Here is a 15,660-nt window from a genome sequence, read left to right on the forward strand (position 1 = left end):
CTTTGAAAAATACAACTGGATCTCACTCATTGCCTTCTTCACAGTTGATCTTCCTTGGCCTTATTATTTGGGTCACTGAATATCTGTGAATGTGATATGTGTCATTTTTGAACAAAAGTTTGTGTCAGTACATTTTTGTTTTCCTAACCTGGGAATTGTGGACATACTGAAATTCCCTAAGGCAAACAGATCTTTTTCACCTGCACTGAATAGGTTGAATGAGTCAGAATTTTTTTATCTTAGTTTTCTGACAATTTGGAGGAGTTCATTACCAGAGTGTAACTGAACCCATGCACAAAATGTTATCTTTGAAAATAAAATAGGCAGTTGAAAGAACAAAGCCATAAAATTGAAAAAAATTACCAAGAGACTAATAGGATCTCTGAATTTTTAGTTCCATTGCCACAATATATAATTGATAATATGATACTTTAAGTAGAAACATAGAATTTTTCCAATCACTTATAAATACTAATGACATAAAAGTAATGTAATAGTAAAAAAATCAGTAAATTGAGAACAATATATACATACTTGTAACTTTACATACATATTTGCATTTCTATAGCATACATTATTATATGTGTAGTATATATGTACAATGTATATAATTTTATATATAGTATATACAAATTTATGCTATATATTAGTACATTTGATAAAAGTAAGTTGAATGCATAAGCTTGTCTTCATGTGTAGGTTATTTTTTTGGTTGCAAATTAAGGAACACCCTATTACTATTTTAAGCAGTTATAGGTTATATACAAGGGCATTCAGGCTCTCACACACTTTCTGCATCAGAGCCTTAGTATACTGGGTAAGGCTCTTGTCTGAGGCACAGCCAACCTTGGTTCAAACCCAGGAAACAACCCCTATTGTCCCCAGAGCACAGAACCATAAAAACAAAACAAAAACTAAAATCTCACTCTCAAAGGCTTAAACTGAAGTCAGAAGTGGTACCTAAGTACCCATCTTCCCCTTAGAATTTGCAGCTTTCACTGCCCGGAACTCTGCCAAACATCACTCACAAGGACAAAAGATCAAGAGCCACAGCCGTTATAGAATGGTTTTCAGATGCCTCTTCATTATACTTACTTTGGAATCTGACTCCTAAGGTTGCAGCTTTTGAATTGGTTGAAGCTGAGTCCTGTGCTAGAACCTTGACTGGATAAAAAAAAAAATGTTGAAAAATGAAGAATTGTGTGTCTCCATCTTTACTTGGGAAGGTGAGAGCCACAGTATAGCTAGTCTAATTTGAGGGAGGGTGATTAGAGTTGGTGAGTAACCTTAGATAGTGAACCTTGACTACATAAATGTCGTATTTTTTTAGCACTTCAGATAAAAAAGAGAAAAATACGGTATCATCCAGATGAACACATTTTTTAAAAATAACAGATTGGTTATCATCAAAGGAAAATATCAAAAGAACTGAAAATGCTAGAACTCAGCAGTATTATATCTTTAGGTTTGTGAGAGAAAAATATTGAATCAATTAGTCTATTAGAAGCATTTGGTATGAATGGATTTATTCAGTGTTTCCCCAGAACTGAATGCTGAAAAGAACATGAAGATATTTGATACTTGGGAAGTCCAGAGGCACTAAAAACAAACTTTACCTGATTCACAGCATTCATTTCTAGTGGAAAGTGTGTCCATTGAGAGGATAAAGGAAGAACAAAGTAGCATTTATTCTCAGATCAGCCCCTGCTGCATTTTGTTAGACATTTTCTTTAATCTACCGTACTCTTAGGTATAATTGCACACTTACGAAGTAGACATTACTATTCCTATTTTATAGATGAAGATGTTTAAAGAGAGTTCATATTTGCACAATTTAAGGCTAGACTTTAAGCAGTATATTCAGTTTAGGTATAGCACTGTGCCACTTTAGCCCCATCTGTTTTATAACTAAAACATAGTCTAGAAAACACGCCTCTGGAACTGACTGATAAAGAAAGGACATATAGAAATTAATGCATTATTTAGTGTATAAATACTAAATAATAAAATCCTTCAGTATTATTAAATTATTTCTCTCTGTTAAACTTCAGAAAGTAAATTTAAAGGTAGAGCAAAGAAAATTCCAATTTAACCTTAAAAGAATATTTTATTTTTTAAAATACAATCATGTAATGTCTTCTGATAAAGGATATACTTACAGCTGAAATTAGTGTGCTCTTACCTTGTTTTCAGGCTGATGGGCCCAAGTAGAGTCCCTAACCTGCTTAGGGAAATAACATTGCATTTCACCAGTTGATTCCCATTGTTTCTCTAATTTTAGAGAATAGAGCAAATGTTTAAGAAATGCTTTCCTTCAGCTTTCTCAAATGACACACCTTTATTCCATTTCATATATATTGAACATACAGAATTTAGTTATGCAGGTTTAATTCCACCAGAGATAACATTAAATTGAAATTGTTCAGTGAGAATAGATCAAATAAGATATTTTTTCTGAAGTGTGTGTTTATATACATGTAAGATATTATTTGTCTCTGTCTATATAAATATGTATATTAAATACATATTTAAAGTATTTAATATATTGATATCAAATACATTATATTATGTAAATTAATTAAATAATTAATACATATTTATGTGTATTATAAATTAAAACATGTTTATGTGTATTTAATATACATATTTTATATATTTATAATATATACTAAATAAGATATACATCTGGATAGATAGTACAGTGAGTAGAGCACTTGCCATGTATACAACTGATTAGGGTCCAATCCCTGGACCCCCATATGTTCCCCCAAACCTCACCAAGAGTGATCATTGGGCACAACCCAGGTGCAAGCACTGCCAGTTGTAGCCCCAAAACAAACAAACAAAAAAATGATACCGATTTAGCTATATCTCCAAGGCACTCTAGCCATATATTATTTTCTTTAACACCTTACTAAAAAATTACCAAACACCACTCAAAAAGTCACTTTTTCCAATTATAAATGTATTTTTCTGCCAACTTTTGATCAAGAGGGACCTATTTTAAGTCAGTTGTAATAGGTTGTGAAGCTTTCTAATGAAGGGAGAGGCAGATGAGGATGAAGGTAAACGTCGTCCAACACAGTGCTCTCTGCCATTAATGTCCAAGTGAATCACCTGGGGATCTTATTAAAGTGAATATTTTGCTTTAGTAGATTTGGATAATGTCTGAGATTTTACACTTCTAACAAGTCCCAGATGATAGTCATGATGTTGATTTTTGGATCACCAGTGCAAGCCAATTCTGTCTTGCCATTTTTCTTTTCATCTCTCGTAACTCCTCTTCAACAAAATCTTAGACCTTGAATGTAAATAGTGTTTTATATGAATATTTTAGTTGGTATTTTCAGTCCATATTTCTGCTTTTTAAAAATTTTACAGAAAATTTCATTAATGCTCTTTCTAGATATGTGTGTGATTCTCTCCTTAGCAGATTCTTAAACATTCAGAATCATGATTGAATGGGACTCTGATGGAGCCATCGGGAAATTTTTAACTCTGAGGAATATTTTGTAATAACTATAAATGGTTTCTTCTGTCTATATTTCAGAGTTCCCATTACCTATGAGTCATTAAGGCTTTTTCAGTTTTGATGATTTTGGTTCACAACCAGCAGTGTTGATGGCTTACTGCTAGTTAAGTGTTTAGGGATCACTTCTGGTGGTGCTCAGAGATCCACAAGGGATGCCCTGTACCAAACCCTGACTAGCCACATGCAAGACACATGCCTACTTTGGGGGCTATCTCTTTGGCCCTCAGAATTTTATAGTGAAATTTTCATTTGAGAAGGATTAATGGTCAAACAATATTCATTCTAGATTTCACTGTGAGGATCTTTACTGCTCTGTTGTGTGACAGAGAAAGTTTTGAAACATTTTCCATACATTTTTACTTGCTAATTCATTTCATTCTTACTTTTATTCCTACTGTATGACTATCAACTAGAATTAAATTCTAATACTGTTTTGAATAACTTTAAGTGTCAGTTTAATAGTTGGCAGGAATCTAGGAAACTCAGCTTGGGTTTCGATTCTGTTTTCATGATACTGGAACAAATAGCTCTCTTGTTTTAAAAAAAAAGTTCATGTGTTATCCTTGAACATAATCACCAAGACTTTAATATTATATTTTATATTTGTCAGGTAGTGCTTATTACACCTGTAAAATAATTATAATTCAAAATTGATGGTTTCCAACTACTAATAATTTATGTGCTAGTTGAGTATTCAATTTTCTTTGACTTTCAAGGAATAACTGTTTAGTGCAGCAATTTTTAATTTTATAATTCTCAGAAATTTACAAAATTGTAGGTAATTGTAAATGATTTTTAGTCAGATCATTTTATACCATTGGGTAATTTAAGGGCACATTAGGTTATTATTCCATAACATCATTTGTCCCAAACATATTTTATATTTCTCATGAGAATATTGTGCCATAACATAGTTTCAAAAATAAAAACCTTCCATAAAATACCATAGTAGAATTCTGTATGTGAAATATGTTTCCATATTTTTAAAACATGTAAGTTTTATAGTCACATGTACAAAAATGTAATTTTGTAGCATGCAAATAATGATCATTTTAGTTGCTTTGTATTTACTGAATCTACTGGTAATTAATGGCAGAAAAACTGAATATGAAGACTTTCATAATATATTCAGCCCAATCCAGTACTTTCTTGGGAGTCTGTAGTTTACTTTATAATGCAGTTTACATGGAGGAGGGGGGGCGGAGGGCTGGAGAAATAGTATAGCAGTTAGGGCATTTGCCTTGAATGCAGTTGACCTCGGGATCAATCCATGACATCCCATATGGTCCTCCGAGCACCAGGAGGAATAATTCCTGAGTCAGGAATAACTCCTGAGCATCACTGGGTGTGGACCACAAATAAACAAACAAATATGAGATCTTTGTATTTTATTATGTTTTTTGTCCCTGAGAAGCCAAGGATAGTGTGAAAAATGGAGAGTACATAATTATGGGCTGGAGCTGGTAACTGTGTAATCAATCATTCTCCATTGGAGTCCCTAATTGATAAGTATGCTATTGGCATTGAGGTGCTTTAGTATCTAAAGATGAGACCTAACTTAGAGTTGACTCTGAGAGCTCCATACTAGGCCATATAGCTAAGAGTAGCTCATAGTTTTTAGCTCATAGTTTTCCCACCTTCTTAATCTTTAAATGCACACAAAAAAATTTATGATTCCCCTCCACATCTTTTCTATGTTCCCATGGATAATGCAAGATTGTGGGGTAAAACAGTGAACCCCTGTTTTTGCTTTTCCTCATCCCCTAGATATTTTCCCTTGAGTTTCTTCCCACGCTTCCTTTTTTGTGAAGACAGTTTCTTGGGGACGAAACACAATTGTACATTCTGATGCTTGTTCTTAAAAGTATCCCTTTACTTAACATGGCCTTCTGTAGATAACTTTTATTAATTTGGGAGATGGAGTTGGATGGGAAGTCAAAACTGTAATTGCATGCATATTCTCCCTTTATCTTATTATCTTAGTAACTTAGTAACTCAAAGTTAACATACAGCTTTTCTGCATAATAATCACAAAGCATGTTTTGTTATAAATTGTTTTGTTAAGAATTGCGGTCTGACCCAACATAGTATATTCACATCATCTTACAATTTCACACATGCCACAAGCAGCAGCATTTGCTGTGGCTCCTACATTTTCCTGGAGAGTCCTTCACTCCCAACCCACTTGCTTAAAATCATTATAATCTTGAAGAAATTTACTTTGCTAAGTCTCAGTTCAATGTAATTTATGATTTAACAGCTTCCTATTTGTAGGATTGTAACTGAAATATGGAAAGACCCATCCCTTTAAAGTTGTATGGGAAACAGAGAGTTTTAAACTTTTCTGTTATAGAAAAGAAATAGTGAAGAGAATCTGCAGCAACTTTATTTCCTTCTGTCTATATACCCATCCTGGTGGCCCTGGGAACCTGAGTTCCTCTGGTGGGTCTTTAAAAATTTCGTGTTTAAGAGTTTTTCACTTCTTTGAACTTTCTGCTTTCAGTATTCTCAGTCTATGGTTTTTGTCATTCTGATTAGGATGTGTCTTTGGGTATTTTTATTTGGATTTCTTTTAAGTGGTACCTTTCAGGCCTCCTGGATCTGGGTGCAAGCACTCTTCAACTCTGGGAACTTGGTTTGACAGTTGCTACTTCATCAGGGTTTTCTTCCTGCCCCTCTGAGACCCCAATGATTCTTATGATGTTCCTCTTGAATTTATCCCAATGTTCTCTTGTCATCTGTTTATTTATTTTGAGACTCTTTTCCATCTTCTGCTGTCATCTGAAAATCTGCACGTCATCTTTGGAGCTCAATTATTCTATCCTTAGCAGCAGTTATTCTATTGCTGATGAGATCTTCCAGTGAGATTTTTATTTACCTGCCAGGTATTTTTAGATCTGTCATTTCTGCTTGTACTTTTGTTGGTATTTTCCTCATTTCTGTTCTCATATCGTCTTATATCTTAATGGCAGTGCATTCCATCATTTCTTTGAGTTCCTCATGCATCCTCCACAATTCCATTTTAAATTCCTTATCAAATAGGTTATATAACTCATTTTTACTGGTTGGGTCATCTGGGCTTCTGTATTCACTCCGCCTGGTGGATTTCTGCTCTGCTTTAACCATTATGACTTTTGCAGTTTGGACTTGTTTCTTGCATATTGTTGTATACTTAGGAACCTACAATTAAGGTGTCTTTGTATGTATATGGAATGGAAAAGTAAGAAATACACAGCTGCAGAGCTCCTTCATGGTCGGGGTTCACTCCTGACCTGGGGGGCAAAGATGGTATTTCTAAGTTTGCTCCAGAAACCTGATGCCTCCCCTGCGTGGATTTAGTCTGAGGGGACCTTAGCTGGGGTGTACAGCACCAAGCCAGCCTGCTGGTCACACTCCCTCTGCACTTTGCAGGCCTATAGTTTTTTACTTTAATATTTGATAGACTTCTACCGCCAAGTAAATAGCAAAGTATTGCTTATTTCCTCAGAGTGCAGATATTGATTAAAGATTTAGTTAAGTATGTGATTAACATTTATTAAGCTCTCTCAGGATGCTTCTTATAGAAAAGAGGATAAAATGCAGCATATACTCTTAAGTGTACATTGGACAATGCCTCATGATCTTTCTTCTGTATTCTAGGGACTACAACAAGGGTGTAAGTAAATAATCAGTGAGTTAGAACTGATATACTTTTTCCATTTTTTTCCCTGGCTGTGCACAGGGTACCATATGGATTCTGGCAATAGAACTCAGGTCAGCCTTGCAAGGCAAATGCCCTATCCGATGTGCTACTGTTCCGACCCATGGCATACTTTTCACTGTGGTTTGTAATGGGTTGCCATAAATGTTTGTTGATAGTAATCAGTAAAGACTATTCAGAGTTACAACAAAGTTCTAGAATAAAAATTTAATTTTACCCCAACCCCTTTCTTTAGAATATTATGAATGATAGCTTAAGAAATTAAGTCTTCTAAACTAGATACTCTGTTAATTGAATCACTAATGACTACTATGAGTATAGTAATAACTAATAACCATTTGGGGGAGGTGGTGATTTTTTTTTAACTTCTAACTAAAAGAAGTTAGAGTGAGGACAGACACAGAAGGATTTCTGTAATATGTAGAGTATAAAGAAACTTTATAGGAGTTTCTAGCAAATACCCAAAGGCAATAAAAACAAAGAACAAGAGCAGGAGACCTTGTCTTCAATAAGAAGCTTGCCACTGGAGGTGTGGAGATAAGTTAGGGTAAGGGAGCACTAGACGAGGACTGTGGTGGAAGGGGGACATGCCACCACAGAGGCAGGCTTACAGGCATAAAAGAAACTAGGGACATTGGTAGAGGAACATGGACACTGGTAAATGGATTGGTGTTGGGACATTGTTTATCTGAAACTCAATAATGATTAACTTTGTAAATCTGTAATTCATTGTGGTTCAATTTAAAATAAATCAACTTAGGGGCTGGAGTGATAGCACAGTATATAGGGTGTTTGCCTGGAATGCCACCAACCCAGGTTCGATTCCCAGCATCCCAAATGGTCCCCCAAGCACCGCCAGGAATAATTCCTGAGTGCATGAGCCAGGAGTAACCACTGTGCATTGTCAGGTGTGACCCAAAAAGCAAAAATAAATAAACAAAATAAATCAATTTAAAAAATTTTCAATAAAGGCATTTCACCTGGTGATTTTCTCCAGTTTTCTTTTATCCTTATTTATCTCATGAATTTAAATATTCATAAAAGAAAATAAGTTTTATGCACTTGAGGTTAGGTTTCTTACTTTGGTTGATTTTACTTCAAAGTAACACTGCTTTGTAGTCTGAAATTATTTTAATTTCCTACCTCCATGTCTTTTATTTTACACTGGAGAAAACCCTTCCAGGGCATGACCTTATGAATGTTGGATTGAATTTCTAAATGAGTTTGAACCAGAGTGATTCTATGATTTGGTGGACAGAACTGTCATTAAATCCTCTAGAGGGGGAATTTTTACTATTCCATACCAGACAAACGAACTTTCCTTGACACTGAAATAGGACGTTAGCATTTATGAGAATATAAATTGCAGTGGCACATTGTAACATGTCATGAGTCCAGTAGGGCCTCAGGTCAAGTGTTTTTACTTTCTCCATGATGCCATTAAAATAGCAGTGTTTCTAATTATTTTTCCTCTAAAAATTAGAAAAATATGTCCAGAGAGATATTATCTTCAGTTATTCCTATAATTTATATGACTGCAATGGATAGGTCTTTATAGTTTTTATTTGGCTGGACCAAAGTACAGTTTCAATTTTATAGGCATGACTAGTTAACCTTCTTATTAAAAACCTGAATGTGGTGTTTAGATGAGAACATGAAGTTTTGTTTCTGCTTTTCCTACCTGAACCCTTTGTCATCTTCACACCTCAAAGTTTCCTAACAACCATTTTGAAGGAAATGAACTGCATTTTAACTGTAGCCCTGCTCGCCACTGCAGTTGTTCTAGTCATAACTATAACATGTGCATGATCTGAAATTGCATTTGACATTTTTCTGTACTATTTCTATTGTATCCCTCCAGTATGGTCACAACATTACAGCTCAACGCACAAGCGTTTTCTAGATCAGATTGTCTGCCATTTTTAGGTTTTGTGAAGCAGTGTGAACTGATCAGATTCCATAGTGAAGGTTAATGGCTGGGATTTTTGAGGATCTTGTGTGATTTCTTATGCTAGTCATCTGACTGAACCTAAATGCATGACTTCTGAACATATTAGAAACTTTTCTGTTGAGAAGAAAAAAACAACTCAGTATGCATCTTGATTGTGTCAACTGTGCTACTACTCATCCCAATTGGTGTGAATAGAGAAACCAAATCTAACTACTTAAAGACTGTGGAGACTTGTAAAATTAGAAAGGCCACTGCAGGCAAGAATAAATAGCTTGAAGCAGCAAGGAAAAGCACAGCTCTCAAGGTCAAAAAACATGATATCCAGTAGTAATTCATTTTTGCTCTTGTAGAGTCCAAACCCAGCAGGGTGGGCTTGAAGTGCTCAGAACCCCAAGATGCCCCAACTCTACACTTGGCAGTTCTGGGTAGGGCGGAGCAGGCAGCACTGAGAAAAGAGCCCGAGACCTTACAGATACTAGACTCGTGGCCACTTGTGCTCTCTCCTTAGCCTCCCCAGTATTAATCCTCATAGCAAAAGTGTGGCAAGGAGATCGCCAATACTTCACCATTGTGAGTGAATTCTAACCATGAGTTCTGACTGTGTTGTATGACCATGACTATGGTGAGAAAGTGAGGAGAAACTGACCTTTAAAAAAATTAAAGCAGGAGCCGGAGTGATAGTACAGTGGGTAGGACATTTGCCTTGCATGCAGCCAACCTGAGTTCAATCCCCAGCATCTCATATGGTCCCCCGAGTACCCATAGGAGTGATTGCAGAGCCAGGAGTAACCCCTGAGCATCGCCTTGTATGACCCAAAAAGCCAAACTTAAATAAATAAATATATAAAAGCAGACACCCCCCCCACCCCACACACACACACACTCTACCCGGAGAATGGGTTTCTAAACAGTGTCTGGAGGACAAACAGTTTTCCCTCCACTCTTACAGGTTCTTGACTGATATACCAGCCCCCACAGTGGTGATAAAAAAAAAAAAAGACATCAACAGGAAAAAAGAACATTTAATCAATCTTATATGGAAGAAACTCCCCTGCTTAGAGTCTTGTGACCCAAAGGCAACCAGACATTGAAGGCTTCTCTGCCAAGAGAAGAGCTAAGGGAGGGACTGAGGTCTGAGACTTCTGAGGAGCAGAAGAGGGCAAGTTAAGCAGAAAAGAACAATTGTTGTTAAAAAATTCATTCTTTACTTTTTTAAAAAAATTATTAATGGATCACCGTGAGATAAAGTTAGAGACTTACAAACTTTCATGCTTACATTTCAGTCATACAATGATCGAATACCCATCCCTCCACCAGTGCCCATTCTCCACCACCAATGGTCCCAGCATCCCTCCCACCAACTCCACCCTGTCCCTACACCCCACCCCACCTCTGTGGCAGGGCATTCCCTTTTGTCCTCTCTCTCCTTTTGGGTATTGTGATTTGCTATAGAGGTATTAAGTAGGCATCATGTTCAGTCTGTAGCCCATTTTCAGCCGAATTTCCCATCCTGAGCAACCTTTGTTTGCTGGTCCCTTCTCTATCTGAGCTATCTCTATCTCTATCCCCTCAGCATGTGAGGCCGGCTTCCAAGCTGTGGAGTAATCCTCCTGGTACTTATATCTCTTGTTCTTGGCTGTTAGTCTCCCATTCTGTTACTTTATATTCCACAAATGAGTGTTATCTTTCTATGTCTGTCCCTCTCTTTCTGACTCATTTCACTTAACATGATACTTTCCATGTTGATACATTTATACATCTCTTCACTTTAAACAACAGTTATCTCTAGATGATAGCTCTCTTCCTAGCACAGGCCCCTTTTTCAATTCTTTTTGGGCACTTAAGAGGAGTGAAAAAATGTCTAGATCAACTGGATATAATTGCTTTCAGCTACATAGGACTAAGTGATAAATTTTGGGCTTACATATTTGGCTTCCATTTAGAAGATATATTTTCCTCTTTTTTATTTTTATAAAGTTGTTTACTGTAATTCATTATATTTAATATTCAAAGACCAATCCCACCACCATTGCACCTTCCCACCACCATATTTCTAATATTTCCACCCAATCCCAAATTGTGCCCCCAAAACGTTGTATATTAGTGGTGTAGAGGGCGAGAGGTGCACGAAGTCTAAACTTTAGAATGCGATTATACAGCTGATTCACTCATGGATGAGGCCTATGTTGCTCTCTTCAGGGAGCATTATTTCTGAGTCTCTAGATCTTGGTCCATAATGAGATTATATGTCACCAGGGGCAGTTTGTGGGTGTGCTGCCAAATTACTGGAAGACTTGGGAGCTGGGGGGAGGAGGCCCATTCCCTCTCCGAGTTAGCTTGGGGATTTCAGTCATGGGTCCTGCGTACCTGGGTTTTTCTGCAGGTTTCCCTATGGGTAAGGCTCATCTGAGCCAGTGAAGAGCAGCCCTGAGCATGATGGCAGTTGGGTTCTGGAGGGTTTTTGGCTTCCGGGGCTCCGTTGGGAGAGGAGAGAAACTCCACCCGACCCCCTCTGAGTTGTCCTGGTGAAGACAGCCTGGCAAGGGGTCTGGACCGCCTCTTTTTTTTTTTTTCAATCTATAAATGTTCACTAGAGTCATGAAACAAAGCAACTAATTATATTAATCACTTATTTTAAAAATTTATTCTGGAACATTATGTTTCTGCTGGAAAATTCCAAACTTATTGCCTATTATCTGTGCTGCCTTAGAAAAGAAAATAGCGTCTCTAATTCCTGATTTGTAAATTTAGAATAAGAGTATCACCTGAATACAATTAGGTTGAGATACTAAAGATGATATTCATAATGCTTTAAAGACTGATAAGTACATAACATGCAATCTAATTTCAATAGTCTTTTTCTGTTTAGGTGACTTACAGTGTGATTAGTGTGATTGTAATTTTAGAAAGTTAATATTATTTTGTTGTATAACGATTCCTTTCAGAATCTGCTTTAAAATGATACATTCTTTTTGTTTGTTTTTCCTTAACAGACAGGCTAGCCTCAATGAAGCAGCTGAGAAGTATTATGAGCTAGCAGCCAGGCTGAGGCCTAATGTAAGTACTTTCCTAATGAAATGCATTACTCAAAGGGATGGGCTCACAGCATCTGATATTTTATGCACAGAAGCTCCCTCTCATTGTTTTTGCCTCTCTGATACCCCTTATAGATGGCCAATTCAACAGTCAAATGTTCTGGTCTCATATTTCCTTCTTTTTGCAGAGGCATATGTCATTGTGCTGTTAGAGTACTATACATTTTTTTATTATTTAAATACAGGCTTTGACATTACTAAATACTTTGCATTGAGTTGACTTTTAAAATTAGTTTGCAAGCTCCTTTGCTATGGTGCTAAATACCTAAGGACTTCCTAATATCTTTGCTATTTTTTGATTCTTACATCTAGTCAAACCTCAAGCTGTGTACCTCTTTCCTGATCTACAGTTCTCATTTCTAATAACTATGCTTTTCAACTTCATCAAATGTGTTTTTATTTGAAAGTTCCCCTACACAGTCACACTTCCATAAAGTAAGAGGGATATAAATTAGGTCATTACTATTGAAATGGGTAACCATTTATGAGGAAATAAGAACCGGTTTGGTTTCAGTCTTCAAAGCACTTTTTTATTCATAGCACACCACTGATTTCAGTGCCCTGCTTTTATGATCATACACATTCTGCTCTGCATCACTCTCCAGCACTAAACCCTCTCGCTGCTCTCTAGATCTCCGCTATCTATTGAGAAATGTAATTTTGAAACAGTAATGAAAGTGCACATGTGACAGGATTACAAATAGTGAGCTCAGTCGCATTCCATCCATTGGGCAAACATCTACAGAGTGCCTGTTGTATAATAGGATACAGAGATTTCAGACCCTGAAAATCCACACAGTGTCCAGAAAAGATGACACACAATCAAGTAATTGAAACCCAGTATGGTGATTCCTATACAAGGTTTATACAGTTGGATGGAGCATGTATGAGAGAAATTAATGTTCATGAATGCAAAATGCAAAAATATTTTTAAGAAGATTCAGCCATGTATTACTTGAACCCTGGATTTGAATGTTCTAAGTTTCTATTATTATGATCTACTTTAAGAATCGATAGGTTGTTTGCAGAAAACATAATTATTTAATAGTTATAATGTAAGAACAATAACAAGTAAAATTTATTGACCACTTATTCTGTGTCAAACCTGGTACTTTATATTTATCACCTTATTAATCTCTTGGGCTGGAGCAATAGCACAGCAATTGGGCATTCGCTTTTCACGCGGCCAACCGGAGTTCGATTCCTCTGCCCCTCTCGGAGAGCCCGGCAAGCTACCGAGAGTATCAAGCCTTCGTGGCAGAACCTGGCAAGCTACCCCTGTGTATTGGATATGCCAAAAACAGAAACAATAAATCTCTCAATGAGAGATGTTACTGGTACCCGCTCGAACAAATCGATGAGCAACGGGATGACAGTGACAGTGACAGTGATTAATCTCTCACAAGATCCACAGGCACAACTCAAATAATGTGATCCATTTTTCTGAAACTCAGATAAATTAATATCTCACCCCATATCATAGTTAATAGGAGAATCAGATTGTACTGCTGGCTGTTGTATATATATTAGAAAGTTTGGTGGGAAAACATAGCAATATTTTAGAGAAGAAATGTAAATCATAAACTTGGGATACCAAAATAATAATTATTCTTTCATTATCTATCCAGAAAAGTTTCAAATAGTACCTTCGAAGTGCCAGGTGCAATGAATATAAAGAAATTAATAGAATAAGTAAGCACCTGCCTATTAGGTGCTTATAATCTAATGTATTGGAAAGGGAGTAGAAAAGCATCATTAAAGAATGTATTAATAATTAAAGCTTTGGAGAAAGATGGAGCAGCAGGGAAAATGTTCAGAAGTGTGAAGAGGTGTGTGAGAAGCATAGCTTTGTTAATAGTAGAGCGGGTCTCTTTTTGTGGCATTTCTAAGGAAACAATAAACTTAAGCTAAAAATTATAATTTTATTAAGATGAATTAGAGAATTTTTTTCTTTTGTCATGTTGATTAATATTTATTATAAATGATAATTAGCTTACTATTATTTATTAGGCCCTTGAATGTCACATTTATTTTTCTGTGGACATTGTAATGAATCAGTGAGAAAAAGAACTATACAAGCTGTCTAAGCTGACAAAATATAATGATACTGAGGTACCATAAGATTTAAGCCTGATTTGTGAGATTGTGTATTTTAAATGACAAGACTTATCATAAAATCAATACTTAATCTCCATTCAAAGCCATTTTTTCCCAAAACCCCCCAAATTCTCCTTATATAAGCATCGGCTGGTTAGTTTTTGACAATGCATTTATTCAAATAAAACTGCACTGATCTGATTAAAATAATTTAGTTTTTCATGGATTTGGATAAAGTACAAATTTTTTTTATTTAACAGTAAGTATCTGATGTTCAAGTTGATAGTTCAATAGATGTGGTCTTTTCTTAATCTGTTCCACAAATTTCTTTGATTTTTTTATTCATAATCTGCCTAATATGCCACTGAATCCAGATTTATAAAATACAAATCTCGATTATAGTATAAATTTTTGTACTGAAATAAAGAGATATTTTAAAGCAATACCTATGTGTTGATTGGTTAACCTCAACTCTAAATGAAAACATTCTTGTACATTTATTTTGCTCATATATATGTATCCCCTTTATGGAAATATACTTTTATATTGATAGGCTTTAAATTAATTATAAAAAATAGTTATTTGCTTATATAAGACTATAGTAAATAAACCTTAATTCCCAGTCACTCAATAGTTTTGCTGACTTTCCTATTTTCTTGTTTATGTGGTAATTTTAATTTTATAAAGTATTTTCTTCTATTATTTAAGTGTCAAAGTACAATAATTAAAGATGTATTTTAGGATTCTGTTGATTTTTTTTTTTAGCTATGCTTGTTACCATACAAAGTAAAAATATGTGCTTACAACTCTGTTGTATAACCATTTATCACCATATTGAAAAGATTGTGGGATATATTTGTCTTTTAACAAAATACAGCTCTTCTATATGCTTTGTAATGGATTTGTTTTTCTCTTCTATAAAAAATATGTGGGCTGGAGCAATAGCACAGCAATAATGCGTTTGCCTTACATGCGGCCGAACTGGGTTCGATTCCTCTGTCCCTCTCAGAGAGCCTAGCAAGCTATAGAGAATATTCCGCCCACACGGCAGAGCCTGGCAAGCTATCCATGGTGTATTTGATATGCCCAAAACAGTAAAAACAAGTTTCACAATGGAGATGTTACTGGTACCCGCTCAAGCAAATCGATGAGCAATGGGATGACAGTGACAGTGACATAAAAAATATGTATTTCCTATATAATTTACTTTAACGTCATTAATTTAACTTTTTTTTTATTTTATTGAATCACCATGTGGAAAGTTGCAAAGCTCTCAGGCTTATGT

The 15,660-nt window shown here is 35.7% G+C and overlaps 1 protein-coding gene across 1 annotated transcript in view; it reads left to right on the plus strand.

Annotated features, from left to right (window-relative positions):
* TMTC2 (transmembrane O-mannosyltransferase targeting cadherins 2) overlaps nucleotides 1-15,660 on the plus strand; it is a 450,942-nt gene that overhangs the window by 381,788 nt on the left and 53,494 nt on the right. Inside the window, exon 11 of the mRNA XM_004602709.2 lies at nucleotides 12,177-12,240. Coding sequence (XP_004602766.2) covers nucleotides 12,177-12,240 — 64 coding nt within the window. The remainder of the gene's footprint in view (nucleotides 1-12,176; nucleotides 12,241-15,660) is intronic.

This window comes from Sorex araneus, chromosome 10 (assembly GCF_027595985.1).
Source record: "Sorex araneus isolate mSorAra2 chromosome 10, mSorAra2.pri, whole genome shotgun sequence".
Taxonomy (NCBI): Eukaryota; Metazoa; Chordata; class Mammalia; order Eulipotyphla; family Soricidae; genus Sorex; species Sorex araneus.